Consider the following 15,666-nt stretch of genomic DNA (forward strand, 5'->3'; position numbering starts at 1 on the left):
TCTGTCACCCTGGTCAAACCCTGCCCATCTGTCACTCTGGTCAAACCCTGCCCATCTGTCACCCTGGTCAAACCCTGCCCATCTGTCACTCTGGTCAAACCCTGCCCACCTGTCACTCTGGTCAAACCCTGCCCATCTGTCACTCTGGTCAAACCCTGCCCATCTGTCACTCTGGTCAAACCCTGCCCACCTGTCACTCTGGTCAAACCCTGCCCATCTGTCACTCTGGTCAAACCCTGCCCATCTGTCACTCTGGTCAAACCCTGCCCATCTGTCACTCTGGTCAAACCCTGCCCATCTGTCACTCTGGTCAAACCCTGCCCATCTGTCACTCTGGTCAAACCCTGCCCATCTGTCACTCTGGTCAAACCCTGCCCATCTGTCACTCTGGTCAAACCCTGCCCATCTGTCACTCTGGTCAAACCCTGCCCATCTGTCACTCTGGTCAAACCCTGCCCATCTGTCACTCTGGTCAAACCCTGCCCATCTGTCACTCTGGTCAAACCCTGCCCATCTGTCACTCTGGTCAAACCCTGCCCATCTGTCACTCTGGTCAAACCCCGCCCATCTGTCACTCTGGTCAAACCCTGCCCACCTGTCACTCTGGTCAAACCCTGCCCATCTGTCACTCTGGTCAAACCCTGCCCATCTGTCACTCTGGTCAAACCCTGCCCATCTGTCACTCTGGTCAAACCCTCACCCATCTGTCACTCTGGTCAAACCCTGCCCATCTGTCACTCTGGTCAAACCCTGCCCATCTGTCACTCTGGTCAAACCCTGCCCATCTGTCACTCTGGTCAAACCCTGCGTATCTGTCACTATGGTCAAACCCTGCGTATCTGTCACTCTGGTCAAACCCTGCCCATCTGTCACCCTGGTCAAACCCTGCCTATCTGTCACTATGGTCAAACCCTGCCATCTGGCACCCTGGTCAAACCCTGCCCATCTGTCACTCTGGTCAAACCCTGCCCATCTGTCACTCTGGTCCAAACCCTGCCCATCTGGCACCCTGCCCATCTGTCACTATGGTCAAACCCTGCCATCTGGCACCCTGGTCAAACCCTGCCATCTGGCACCCTGGTCAAACCTTGCCCATCTGGCACCCTGCCCACCTGTCACTCTGGTCAAACCCTGCCCATCTGTCACTCTGGTCAAACCCTGCCATCTGGCACCCTGGTCAAACCCTGCCCATCTGTCACCCTGGTCAAACCCTGCCGTCTGTCACTATGGTCAAACCCTGCGTATCTGTCACTCTGGTCAAACCCTGCCCATCTGTCACCCTGGTCAAACCCTGCCTATCTGTCACTATGGTCAAACCCTGCCATCTGGCACCCTGGTCAAACCCTGCCCATCTGTCACTCTGGTCAAACCCTGCCCATCTGTCACTCTGGTCAAACCCTGCCCATCTGGCACCCTGCCCATCTGTCACTATGGTCAAACCCTGCCATCTGGCACCCTGGTCAAACCCTGCCATCTGGCACCCTGGTCAAACCTTGCCCATCTGGCACCCTGCCCACCTGTCACTCTGGTCAAACCCTGCCCATCTGTCACCCTGGTCAAACCCTGCCCATCTGTCACTCTGGTCAAACCCTGCCCATCTGTCACTCTGGTCAAACCCTGCCCATCTGTCACCCTGGTCAAACCCTGCCCATCTGTCACTCTGGTCAAACCCTGCCCATCTGTCACTCTGGTCAAACCCTGCCCATCTGTCACTCTGGTCAAACCCTGCCATCTGGCACCCTGGTCAAACCCTGCCATCTGGCACCCTGCCTATCTGACACTCCTGAAATCCTTGTTGGAGGATGCTGATGCTCTGACCAACTCATTGGCCATGTGGTTAGAGTGTCAGCCCTGTGATTGGAAGGTTGGGGGTTTGATCACTGGTCACTAGTCATACCAAAGACAACAAATAGTGTGTGCATATCATCAGACGGTCTAGACAGTGTTTGAAGGGATGAGTGAAACCTCAAACCACGAGACCTCTCTCTCAGATCTAAATACCCTGATGGTTATTTTGCTCATGGTCCAGTGTCTTACCGAAATCTCAAGTAGCCAGCGAAATGAAACAAGTAGCCAGCTAGTGGGGACAAATTTGCTCTACTAAAGTGAATTTGGTGACATCTGATTTACCCCAATGTATTGAAGTCAACTTAGCATAAGGGTTAGTAGTCCTGTTTAGCTGGCAGCTGGTGCTAATCAAACACACTTGGTTCTGAACTCTGTCTGTCTGTCCCTCCTGTCTGTCCCTGTCTGTCCTGTCCTGTCTGTCCCTGTCCTGTCTGTCCCTCCCTCCCTCCCTCCCTCCCTCCCTCCCTCCCTCCCTCCCTCCCTCCCTCCCTCCCTCCCTCCCTCCCTCCCTCCCTCCCTCCCTCCCTCCCTCCCTCCCTCCCTCCCTCCCAGGCAGTTATAGATGGTCTGTCTAAGAAGAGCGGCTGGTGCGTTAGGCAGGTGGAGCGCTGGTTCAGAAAGAGAAGAAACCAGGATCGTCCCGGAGTACTGAAGAAGTTCAGAGAGGCTAGGTAAAACTGTGTGTTGTGTGTGAGAGTATGCTTATTCCACATTTTCACCTTTCACTCAGTAGTGTTTTTCTTCTTCTTATATTATTGTCCCTTGTCTGTCTCGGTCTCTGACTTTGTTTTACAGTTGGAGGTTTGTGTTCTATCTGTTGGCGTTAATTGGAGGAGTTGTGTCCCTGTATGATGTGAGTAGTGACTCTAGTGATCCTCTGCTTCACAAACATCTTTACAAGATAGCAATTCAGTGCGTGTGAAGAGATTTCAAGATGTGGAGTGAGGGTCCTGTGTCTTAACTCTATTACATTCAGTACCACCAAAACACACAGCAAATACACATTCCTAACACTATGATATGTTATACACGTCAAATGAACATCCTCAAAGTAGAACTTTAACAGGTTGTCCCGGGTAAAAGCAGGGAGGAGGTCAAAATGGAAGACTCAATTGCTGGATAAAAATATTATCTGAGCTGAGCTGAAATGGAGAACTTCTTTTCAGTCCTTCTGCCCTGAAGTGAAGGAGGGGTGAGGCGGATAAAGGGAAGAGGGGAGGAGAGGACAGAGAGATGAGCTCTATGGGAATTTGACGGTGATGGCTTCAGCAAGTGTCTGAAGGCCGCGAGGGCAATGCCAGTTGAAATTGAAAGCATCATGATGAGATTGTCCTGTAATGTTCTTTAAAGATTTCACTGCATGTTTCTCCTTTTGTTTTGTATTTCAGAAAGAATGGTTTTATGATACGAGGGAAGTGTGGAATGGATTTCCAAAACAGGTGTGTATGTGTGTGTGTGTGTGTGTGGGTGTGTGTGTGTGTGTGTGTGTGTGTGTGTGAGTGTGTGTTCTAGTACTGAGCAATTAGTGCTTTTTGAGGTCAGTTCGATTATTAATAAAATGATCAGGATTTTTGGTTTCTGTAGGCATTATGTGGATTGAATGCTGAGACAACACAGAATAAAACAGTGAATAACAGTGCCATGATGGTAGTGGCCGCCCTACTACATCGCACAGTTCAGGCTTGATCTGATTTCTCTCTAAAGAAACTGCACATTGACCTCACAGAAAAAAATAAAATCATTGAACTGACGTTGACCAATTAGTTGTTACATTTTTTTGTCTAATCGCTCAGCACTACTGGTCATTTACCAGGGTGATTTTGAAGAGCTCTCACACTCCCCTTCCTCTTCTCACGTGTCTCCACACTAGTATAACCAACCAGGAAGAAAAACAACATGTCATTCTTGAACAGGCGCAGCCTGGCTAACGTTTTCTAACCATGTCCAGATTTCTGAGTCACACATAAAACATATAAAGCTCGTTGATAATACTGAATCTCAGGTCCAAAATACACAGGTCCATATTTAGTAGTGAGACTGTTTTCAAATGTATCTTTAACAAGTGGGGGAATGTGTGGCTTAGACTGCTGTTCAGCCTTTACTGGGTGCCAGGTTCTAATCAAAGGAATGATGATGTCACCCAAACTGGAACGGAGACAATAGGATTATGTTTGATCAGGCTCCACACCTAACAATGTTGCTTGGGGTTTAAAGCAGGTCACGTCCCAGATTGCGCCTCCTATTGGCCCTGGTCACACGGAGTGCACTACATCAGGACAAGAGTGCCATTTGGGATGAAGGCATAGTTTGTTCGAGAGATTTTGGATGTGTTTTATGTGATCGTATTTGCAACTAAGAATTCAACACAGTTGGTAACTACTTGGTATCCAACTTGTTGGCCTACTTAGTAGGGCTAATTTTGATGAATCCCCCAAAATAAAAAGTGGTATTAGATAGACTAATTATTATGCAATTGCAATTTTAACCATGTAGTTGCTCAGTAAATACCAACTGTAGTGTAAAACACCATGTAGCTCTGGTGCCGTATGTATCAATCAAATTCAATGAATCAAATGTATTTATAAAGCCCCTTTTACATCAGCCGATGTCACAATGTCTCTATACAGAAACTCAGCCTAAAACCCCAAACAGCAAGCAATGCAGATGTAGAAGCACAGTGGCTAGGATCAACTTCCTAGTAAGGCAGGAACCTAGGAAGAAACCTAGAGAGGAACCAGGCTCTGAGGCATGACCAGTCGGGTGCCGGGTGGAGATTTTAACAGAACATCAAATAATAATAATCAACGTGGTTGTAGAGGGTGCAACAGTTGGCTCAGTTGGCTTTTCATAGCCGAGCATTCAGAGATAGAGACAGCAGGTGCGGTACGAAAACAGCAGGTCCTGGACAAGGCAGCACGTCCGGTGAACAGGTCAGGGTTCCATAGCCGCAGGCAGAACAGTTGAAACTGGAGCAGCAGCACGGCCAGGTGGACTGGGGACAGCAAGGAGTCATCAGGCCAGGTAGTCCTGAGGCATGGTCCTAGGGCTCAGGTCCTCCGAGAGAAAGAGATACTTAAATTCACACAAGACACCGGATAAGACAGGAGAAATACTCCAGATATAACAGACTGACCCTAGCCCCCCGACACAAACTACTGCAGCATAATTACTGGCGGCTGAGACATGAGAGGACGGGAGACCCTGTGGGCCCATCCGACTATACCTCCGGACAGGGCCAACCAAGCAGGATATAACCCCACCCATTTTGCCAAAGCACAGCCCCCACACCACTAGAGGGATATCTTCAACCACCAACTTACTACTGAGAAAAGGCAGAGTATAGCCCACGAATATCTCCCCCCAGCACGAACCCGAGGGGTCTTGTGATCGCAGCGTACGTGTAGGTATGAACGGCAGGACCAAATCAGAAAGAAAGGTAGGAGCAAGTCCACATAATGCTTTGTAGGTTAGCAGTAAAACCTTGAAATCAGCCCTTGCCTTGATAGGAAGCCAGTATAGAGAGGCTACCACTGGAGTAATATGATCACATTTTTGGGTTCTAGTCAAGATTCCAGCAGCTGTTTTTTAGCACTAACTGAAGTTTATTTTGTGCTTTATCCGGGTAGCTGGAAAGGAGAGCATTGCCTTTGCACTGTATAGTGAATACGGTGCCATTTCAGACGCAAAAACTCAGGCATAGGAGAAGGGATTTGGAGAGCTCTTTGTTTTGAGTCTGTTCTGTTGGAATGTGATTCATTCATGGCACTGTAAGATTATGTTACCTGTTACTGGTTTTACTCTCTCTCTTTCTCTCTCACTCTCTCTACCTCTCTCTCTCTCTCTCTCTCTCTGTCTCTCTCTCTCTCTCTACACCCCTCTCTCTCTCTACACCTCTCTCTCTCTCTCTCTCTCTCTCTCTCTCTCTCTCTACACACCTCTCTCTCTCTCTCTGTCTCTCTCTCTGTCTCTCTCTCTACCCCTCTCTCTCTCTCTCTCTACACCTCTCTCTCTCTCTCTCTCTCTGTCTGTCTCTCTCTCTCTCTCTCTACACACCTCTCTCTCTCTCTCTCTCTCTCTCTCTCTCACTCTCTCTCTCTGTCTCTCTCTCTCTATAGACTATGCTGGATTCTCAGTACTGGTACTACATCCTGGAGATGAGCTTCTATGGTTCGCTTCTCTTCAGAGTCACTTTTGATGTCAAGAGGAAGGTGAGAGTCGGGGATCCCAGTCCCTGCCAACCCCTATGGGCTTTTCTCAAGCTCTGCTTTCTGTCCCATACACCTGCATTATCTTCCTCTCTCTGGCCCGTTTAACTGAGAAGCTCTGCTATCTCACATTAGTTACCTACTGCAGTCCTAATTAGATAGTGGCCTGCCTGTCACCTCTGACAGGCCAGCGCATTAAATATCTTATGGAGAGAAAAAGTAGAAAGTATGAGAAATTTTTATCAAAGTAAATTGCAGTTGGCTACTCACAAGCAATTACAGTTAATGATCTTTTCCACTATATTAGTTGTTCCAACCTGCCTCACATTGTCCATCTGCCTGCTTAGTTATGCATGTTACACTATCAAGTGATTTTGAGGACACGTAGTAGAATAAGAACAGTAGCAACAGAAGCCACAGCGACAGGTGAAGATGTTTGTTGTGTTGTCTCCTCTAGGACTTTAAGGAACAGATCATCCACCATTTGGCCACCCTGACGCTGCTGTCCTTCTCTTGGTGTGTCAACTACATCCGTATAGGAACCCTGGTGATGCTCATCCACGATGCCTCCGACGTCCTGCTAGAGGTCTGCTAACATGTGGAGTGTCTGTGTGTGGTGTGTTCTGTGTGGTGTGTTCTGTGTGGTGTGTGGTGTGTGGTGTGTGGTGTGTTCTGTGTGGCGTGTGGTGTGTTCTGTGTGGTGTGTTCTGTGTGGTGTGTGGTGTGTGGTGTGTGGTGTGTTCTGTGTGGTGTGTATTGTGTGGTGTGCTCTGTGTGGTGTGTGGTGTGTTCTGTGTGGCGTGTGGTGTGTTCTGTGTGGTGTGTGGTGTGTGGTGTGTTCTGTGTGGTGTGGTGTGTGGTGTGTAGTGTGTGGTGTGTTCTGTGTGGTGTGTGTGTGTGTGTGTGGTGTGTGTGGTGTGTTCTGTGTGGTGTGTGGTGTGTAGTGTGTGGTGTGTGGTGTGTGGTGTGTTCTGTGTGGTGTGTGGTGTGTGTGTGTGTTCTGTGTGGTGTGTGGTGTGTTCTGTGTGGGTGTGTGGTGTGTTCTGTGTGGTGTGTGTGTGTGTGTGTGTTGTGTGTGGTGTGTTCTGTGGTGGTTGGTGTGTTGTGTGTGGTGTGTTCTGTGTGGTGTGTTGTGTGTGGTGTGTGGTGTGTTCTGTGTGGTGTGTGGTGTGTAGTGTGTTGTGTGTGGTGTGTTGTGTGTGGTGTGTTGTGTGTGTGTGTGTGTGTGTGTAGTGTGTGGTGTGTGGTGTGTGGTGTGTTGTGTGTGGTGTGTAGTGTGTGGTGTGTTCTGTGTGGTGTGTGGTGTGTTCTGTGTGGTGTGTTCTGTGTGGTGTGTAGTGTGTGGTGTTTGGTGTGTAGTGTGTGGTGTGTTCTGTGTGGTGTGTGGTGTGTTCTGTGTGGTGTGTGGTGTGTTCTGTGTGGTGTGTAGTGTGTGGTGTGTTCTGTGTGGTGTGTTCTGTGTGGTGTGTTGTGTGTGGTGTGTGTGTGTGTGTGTGTGTGTGTGTGTGTCTGTGTGTGTGGTGTGTAGTGTGTGTGGTGGTGTGTGGTGTGTGTGGTGTGTAGTGTGTGGTGTGTGGTGTGTGGTGTGTTCTGTGTGGTGTGTGGTGTGTGGTGTGTTCTGTGTGGTGTGTGGTGTGTGGTGTGTTCTGTGTAGTGTGTGGTGTGTTCTGTGTGGTGTGTTGTGTGTGGTGTGTTGTGTGTGGTGTGTGGTGTGTAGTGTGTGGTGTGTTCTGTGTGGTGTGTTCTGTGTGGTGTGTGGTGTGTTCTGTGTGGTGTGTTGTGTGTGATGTGTTCTGTGTGGTGTGTTGTGTGTGGTGTGTGGTGTGTTCTGTGTGGTGTGTGGTGTGTTCTGTGTGGTGTGTGGTGTGTTCTGTGTGGTGTGTAGTGTGTGGTGTGTTCTGTGTGGTGTGTGGTGTGTGTGTAGTGTGTGTTCTGTGTGGTGTGTGGTGTGTGGTGTGTTCTGTGTGGTGTGTTCTGTGTAGTGTGTGGTGTGTTCTGTGTGTGTGTGGCAGACACTTTTTAAAATGTATATATTTTTATTTTACCCCTTTATCTCCCAAATATGTGGTATCCAATTGGTAGATAAAGTCTTGTCTCATCACTGAAACTCCCGTATGGACTCGGGAGAGGTGAAGGTCGAGAGCCATGCGTCCACCTAAACACAACCCAACCAAGCTGCACTGCTTGTTGACACAATGAACATTCACCCAGAAGCCAGCCGCACCAATGTGTCGGAGGAACACTGTACACCTGGCCACCGTGTCAGCGTGCGCTGCGCCCGCCACAGGAGTTGCTAGTGCCCGATGGGACAAAGACATCCCTGCCCTCCAAACCCTCCCCTAACCCGCACGACGCTGGGCCAATTGTGCGCCGCCGCATGGGTCTCCCGGTTCGCGGCCGGCTGCGACAGAGCTTGGACCCGAACCCAAAATCTCTGGTGGCACAGCTATCACTGCGATGCCGTGCCTTAGACCACTGAGCCACTCGGGAGGCCAAGAGTGGCAGACACTTTTATCCAGAGCAACGGTTTCGTCCCAAATGGCCCATTGGTAAACATAGGGCTCATGTTAACAGTAGTGCACTGAAGAGAAATGGGTGCATATAGAACAACCCCATAGAGTGAGCTGTGCCGTGTGTTTCTGGTAGAGGGGAGACTCACTGTGTGTTTTTTCTCTTCTCTCTCCTACCCCAGTCTGCCAAGTTGTTTAACTACGCCAAATGGGAGAGAACCTGCAACAGTCTCTTTGTGGTGTTTGCCATAGTGTTCATGGTTACCCGACTGATCATCTTCCCATTCTGGTAAGGCAACTGACGAACCCTAGCTGTGTGTGTGTGTGTGTGTGTGTGTGCGCGTGTGTGTGTGCGCGTGTGTGCGTGTGTGTCTCTCTCTCTCTCTATTGTTTGTTCACCAATTGGCACACAGGAGGAGTGATTGTCAGGGGGATGTCTTTGTCTCATGAGCGCTCAGTGATACAGAAGCCAATATTTATTGAATTATGTTCTGTCTACCTCTTCTGTGAGAAACAATCAACCATCTCATTTCACTCTGAAAGGCCAAACAAAGAGACGTTGAACTTTGCAAAAGTACAAAACATCATGTTCTGTTCTCTGCAGAGAAAGTAAACCAGGGTCGTGTTCATTAGTGTACACCGTAGAAAAATGTTATGCAACTGAAAGCGAAAACAAACGTTTTGTTTTTTCCCCCACATATTTGAATTCTATATTTTTCCAGCTCTGTAGTCAGCCCCAAAAATGAAAACGAATGTTTCTTTTTGGTCAGGCTCAAGTTTCCCCTTCCTGTTTCAGTCTGGTGCCTATTGAATACGACCCAATGTTTCCGCAACTGGTTAATCTTTCCTGAATTGGACGGCATTGAATGAGCACGAAAGCTGAAAAGCTGAACAATGTCCCCTTTCTCTCATGGACATTACTTACCAATTGACAGAATACCAGATTTCTTAGCTATCATTTTTGTACAGATAATTACATAGTATTTACCTACTTATTTCAATAATGAAAAATCCCTATAAAGCAAAGAGTAGCCATTATTTTCCTTCACAAAGGCTTGTGTTTAGGAGGCATGAAAAGCAAAAATAATCCTATTGAATTCTTACTGGTTATACCGCCTCTGCTTGGCGTTGTTTTCTCACGTTCCAGCACACTGAACCCCACCCAGGACAAGTGCAAATGTTTAACAGAGCTTATCATATCTAGTAGTCTGGATCATATAAATGTATATTTTAGCACTTGGGGTTTGTGAAAAAGCATGTTGCAAATAAAATGCATGACCATCCTCAGCATCATTGTCTGTATTGGTTTCGTCATTCCAGGCTGATCCACTGTACGTGGGTGTACCCCACACTCCAGTACCCCCCGTTCTTTGGTTACTACTTCTTCAACGCCATGCTGGTGGTCCTCCTGTTCCTGCACATCTTCTGGGCCTACCTCATCCTGCGCATGGTCAAGAAGTTCCTCTTCGGCAAAGTGAGTCATGTTTTTGGCAGTGGTTTATTTCACTCTTTCTTTTCCACTCTTCACCCGTTCCCTTTATGACAGCCATCACATGGTCACAACGTCACCCCTTCAAGCAGGCCTGAATCATAGCAGTCTGACACTCAAACCAGGGGTCCCCAAAGCGCTCTCTGAGTCCCCCAGCCGTTCTACCTGCATCAACAGGTGGTCTTCCTCTGATCTACACCAGGACAAGCATACCTGTTTCATCTGGTCAACTAGTCATCACATTCTTGATTAGTTGGAATTAGGTTTGCTGGTTTCTAGACAAGACAAATAAGTGGAATAACCACTCAGCCTCGTCAATGCTCTTCTCTCTCCTGGCACCCCAATGGTGGAACCAGCCTGCGCCTGAAGCTAGGACAGCAGAGTCCCTGGCTATCTTCTGAAAACACCTGAAACCCTACCTCTTCAAATAGTACCTTAAATGAATCAAGTATTTTAAAGTATTTTCCTACTAGCACTGACTTGACAGAACATGATCTTGCTACGACTGTGATGGTACAAACTGACAGAATACCGACTTGATGATGAGTTGACCAGAGGTTGATGATGGGTTGACCAGAGGTTGAGAAGTTGACCAGAGGATGATGAAGGGTTGACCAGAGGTTGATGATGAGTTGACAGAGGTTGATGAAGGGTTAACCAGGGTTGATGAAGGGTTGGCCAGAGATTGAGTTGTTGAATGGGTTGACCAGAGGTTGATGAAGGGTTGACCAGAGGTTGATGAAGGGTTGACCAGAGATGATGATGAAGGGATTGTTGACCAAGAGGTTGATGGGTTGACCAGAGGTTGAGGTTGAGAGGTTGATGAGTTGACAAGAGGTTGATGATGGGTTGACCAGAGAGGTTGATGATGGGTTGACCAGAGAGGTTGATGAAGGGTTAACCAGGGTTGACCAGAGATTGATGAAGGGTTGACCAGAGGTTGATGAAGGGTTGACCAGAGGTTGATGAAGGGTTGACCAGAGGTTGTTGAAAGGTTGACCAGAGGTTGATGAAGGGTTGACCAGAGGTTGATGAAGGGTTATCCAGGGTTGACCAGAGGTTGACCAGAGGTTGATGATGAGTTGATGATGATGGGTTGACAGAGAGGTTGATAGGGATGACCAGGATGATGAAGGGTTGACCAGAGGTTGATGATGAGTTGACCAGATGTTGATGATGAGTTGACCAGAGGTTGATGAGGGGTTGACCAGAGAGGTTGATGAGGGGATGACCAGAGGTTGATGATGAGTTGACCAGAGGTTGATGATGAGTTGACCAGAGGTTGATGAGGGGTTGACCAGAGGTTGATGAAGGGTTGACCAGCGGTTGATGATGGGTTGACCAGAGAGGTTGATGATGGGTTGACCAGAGAGGTTGATGAGGGTTTGACCAGAGGTTGATGATGGGTTGACCAGAGAGGTTGATGAAGGGTTGACCAGAGGTTGATGATGAGTTGACCAGAGGTTGATGAGGGGTTGACCAGAGGTTGATGAAGGGTTGACCAGAGGTTGATGATGGGTTGACCAGAGAGGTTGATGAGGGGATGACCAGAGGTTGATGATGGGTTGACCTGAGAGGTTGATGATGAGTTGACCAGAGGATGATGAAGGGTTGACCAGAGGTTGATGAAGGGTTGACCAGATGTACTAGTACTGCGGCACACACTTTACTGTCCACACCGTCTCTACACACCATCCTTTACATATATATTTATATTGTAATATTTCTTAATTGAATTATTTTTGGGATTTGCATGTATTGTTTTGTGTTGTTAGGTATTACTGCACAGCTGGAGCTGGAACATAAGCATCTCACTACACCCCTAATAACATCTGCAAAATCTGTTTACTCAACCAATACAATGTGATTTGATTTTGATTTGATATGTGGTTGTCTCACCCAGCTATGTGAAGATGAATGCACTAAAGTTGCTGAATGACTAAAATGTTAAATGTTAGATGTAAGTGGATCCTACTATAGGAGAGTTCTGGGAAACATTGCTCTGAACACACATAGAGCCCCAGCCTACAGCTGCTTGACTGACCTGACTAGATCATGCATAGCCAACAGGTGGTCTCTGAAAGGTAGTGCTGTCTGATGTGGGTGGAGTGTAACAGAGACCTCAGCCCTTCTGCATTCACGTCCATGTGGGGTTATGGGTCAGTAGCTTCTGATTGGTGCTGTGGTGCAGACAGCTACACCAGTGTATGTTCTCTGTCAGATGACTACAGTGTCTGTTCTCTGTCAGATGACTACAGTGTCTGTTCTCTGTCAGTTGACTAGTGTCTGTGTGACCACTGGTGTCTGTTCTCTGTCAGATGACTACAGTGTCTGTTCTCTGTCAGTTGACTACAGTGTCTGTTCTCTGTCAGTTGACTACAGTGTCTGTTCTCTGTCAGATGACTACAGTGTCTGTTCTCTGTCAGATGACTACAGTGTCTGTTCTCTGTCAGTTGACTACAGTGTCTGTTCTCTGTCAGTTGACTACAGTGTCTGTTCTCTGTCAGATGACTACAGTGTCTGTTCTCTGTCAGTTGACTACAGTGTCTGTTCTCTGTCAGATGACTACAGTGTCTGTTCTCTGTCAGATGACTACAGTGTCTGTTGACCACTGGTGTCTGTTCTCTGTCAGATGACTACAGTGTCTGTTCTCTGTCAGATGACTACAGTGTCTGTTCTCTGTCAGTTGACTACAGTGTCTGTTCTCTGTCAGATGACTACAGTGTCTGTTCTCTGTCAGATGACTACAGTGTCTGTTCTCTGTCAGATGACTACAGTGTCTGTTCTCTGTCAGTTGACTACAGTGTCTGTTCTCTGTCAGATGACTACAGTGTCTGTTCTCTGTCAGATGACTACAGTGTCTGTTCTCTGTCAGATGACTACAGTGTCTGTTCTCTGTCAGATGACTACAGTGTCTGTTCTCTGTCAGATAACTACAGTGTCTGTTCTCTGTCAGATGACTACAGTGTCTGTTCTCTGTCAGATGACTACAGTGTCTGTTCTCTGTCAGTTGACTACAGTGTCTGTTCTCTGTCAGATGACTACAGTGTCTGTTCTCTATCAGATGACTACAGTGTCTGTTGACCACAGATGGTTCTGTTGACCACTACAGTGTCTGTTCTCTGTCAGATGACTACAGTGTCTGTTCTCTGTCAGATGACTACAGTGTCTGTTGACCACTGGTGTCTGTTCTCTGTCAGTGTGGTCTAGAATCTAGCCTAAGACCCAATGCTCCTTTTTTTCATTGTTTCATTGTTCTCATTCTGTATGTAGACTTACTAACTGAGCATTTAGAACTGTGTGTGTGTGTGTTTGTGTGTATGCAATTGTGTTGGGCTTGGCAAGGTGCTTGATCCCTGTCAGCTACGGCAACGGCAGAAAACAGCTAAGGTGCCAGAGGCAATTACTCAACCCCCATGAGGTCACAAGGCAACAGTGGGTTGCCATTGGGACATAATTATTGGTGATTTAGCATTGTGCCGAACATAATTATATTTCTGGAAAACACAATGTGGCTCAGAGCGGTCAGACAGCTCAAGAGAGAGAATAGAGTCTATTATGGTAAGTCTGAAAGAGACCTGACCTACCATGGATTAAACTCCAGGTGTCTTTGATTGATCGGAGACTGCCAATTGGGTTTGTGCGTTGTTGAAATAGCTCAGGACTGTAGGTAGCGTCTCAGAGTATGTGTTGATTTAGGATCAGCTATCCATGTTATCGTATTCATTGTGATCTGAAAGGCTAAACTCATTTTCTTGATCAGCACTCTTGCTCTGAGATGCTCAATACATGCAGCCCCAGGTTTCAATGCTACTTTTGGGTGAATGTTTTGTTCTGAGTGATTTAGGGGCTACGCAGAACTGTGATGCAGGAGCAATGATTCCCAAATGGTTGTTCACAGCTGATTTCTTTTGACAGAGTACTGGCTTGAGACACTGGTTTTATTTTCTTGGATCACAAATAATCACTTTAGAGAGAGAACTATGGGAACTACTGTGTTAGAGATGATGATGGTCTCTGAGGTAGAAAGTGGCATTATATCTCGATGAATGTCCAGAGTACATTCTCTCTCTCTCGCTCTCTCGCCTTGCTCTCTCTCTCTCTCTCTCTCTCTCTCTCTCTCCGTCTCTGTCTCTGTCTCTCTGTGTGTCTCTCTGTGTCTTTCTCTCTCTCTCTCACTCTCTCGCTTTCCTCTGTCTCTCTCTCTCGGTCTCTGTGTGTGTCTCTGTCTCTCTGTTCTCTCTCTTTCTTCTCCCTCTCTCTCTCTCTCTCTCTCTCTCTCTCTCTCTCTCCGTCTGTCTCTGTCTCTCTGTGTCTTTCTCTCTCTCTCTCTCTCTCTCACTCCTCTCTCTCTCTGTCTCTCTCTCGGTCTCTGTGTGTGTCTCTGTCTCTGTGTGTCCCTTCCTCTTCTTTCTCTCTCTCCCTCCCTCTCTCTCTGTCTCTATGTGTCTCTCTGTCTCTGTCTCTGTCTCTCTGTGTCTCTGTCTCTCTGTCTCTCTGTGTGTGTGTCTCTGTGTCTCTGTGTCTTTCTCTCTCTACTCCAGATGACCAGAGATGAAAGAAGTGATGATGAGGAGGATGGTGAAGACAGCAGTCTGACTGAAGAGGAAAAGAGGAGGACAAATATCGTTACGGCAACGGTTCTTGACTGGGCACAAAGGAGGGCAACAACGGCTGCTTCAGACACTTATCTCTCTGGAGAACGTCTGCCCATCAAAAACCGTCTACTGACCAAGCTCAAGGCTGTGATTGGCAGAGCCCTGCACCAGAGGCAGGGAGTGGTGGGATCGAGGTCATAGGAGAAGCTGGAACAACACAAAACAGATTCCATCCCATATGGAAAAACAACAGCAAGCAGACAAACATTTAGATTAAGATTTAGACTCTAGAATTTGGAATGTAGCCTGGCAAAAAAATAAATACTTCACACACAGAAAGAGACCGTTTTTCTTGGCCTGTAGTTTCTTCCACGTCCAAACTCCTCTCATCTTCAAGGAAAACAATGTTGACGATGGCACAGTTTCACATGGAACCCTCCTCAGACAGCAATGAGACAAAGACCAGATAACCAAAACCAAAAAACACTAAAACCTCTTGTGTTTGTTCATCGTCGATATTTAATCAGTTCAGTATTGCTGCAGAAAAGTGGTGCACAAGCACATGGTAAAACGGTGCCACACGGACGCTTCACCTGAGCCCTTCATCCATCAAGGCCTGGCAAGGGTTTATAGTTTATGGGCTGCGTTCATTCACTAGCGGTCTACATGTTTTATTTCAACCTCTGCTGGCTATGGGAGTTAGTTATGGACAAATAGGAGATGAATGAGAGACAATATCCCAATGGACTCCTCCAGATGATATTGACGTGTGTTTTGGAGAGAGAGGGGGGGTAGGTTTGTGTCTCTCCAAGTCCTTCTCATACTCTCTCTTTATATATATATATATATATATATATATATATATATATATATATATATATATATATATACTTTTCTCTCCTACTTCCTCTCTCCTTCTCATTCTCTCCTACTCCCTGTCTCCTTCTCATTCTCTCTCCTACTCCCTCTCTCCTTCTCCTTCTCTCCTACTCCCTCACTCCTACTCCCTGTCTCCT

At 47.3% G+C, this 15,666-nt stretch overlaps 1 protein-coding gene across 1 annotated transcript; it reads left to right on the top strand.

Moving 5' to 3' along the window:
• Positions 1-2,394: 2,394 nt before the first annotated feature.
• Positions 2,395-15,138, top strand: LOC135537172 (ceramide synthase 2-like; the record flags this gene model as incomplete). The annotated part of the gene is made up of 8 exons (XM_064963382.1): positions 2,395-2,519; positions 2,644-2,701; positions 3,237-3,287; positions 5,964-6,056; positions 6,511-6,639; positions 8,746-8,852; positions 9,884-10,037; positions 14,597-15,138. Coding segments are annotated over 8 exons (972 nt in total), but the record flags the coding sequence as incomplete, so codon positions are not given.
• Between the last annotated feature and the right edge of the window lie 528 nt (positions 15,139-15,666).

The sequence above is a fragment of the Oncorhynchus masou genome, unplaced genomic scaffold (genome assembly GCF_036934945.1).
Source record: "Oncorhynchus masou masou isolate Uvic2021 unplaced genomic scaffold, UVic_Omas_1.1 unplaced_scaffold_7159, whole genome shotgun sequence".
Lineage (NCBI taxonomy): Eukaryota > Metazoa > Chordata > Actinopteri > Salmoniformes > Salmonidae > Oncorhynchus > Oncorhynchus masou.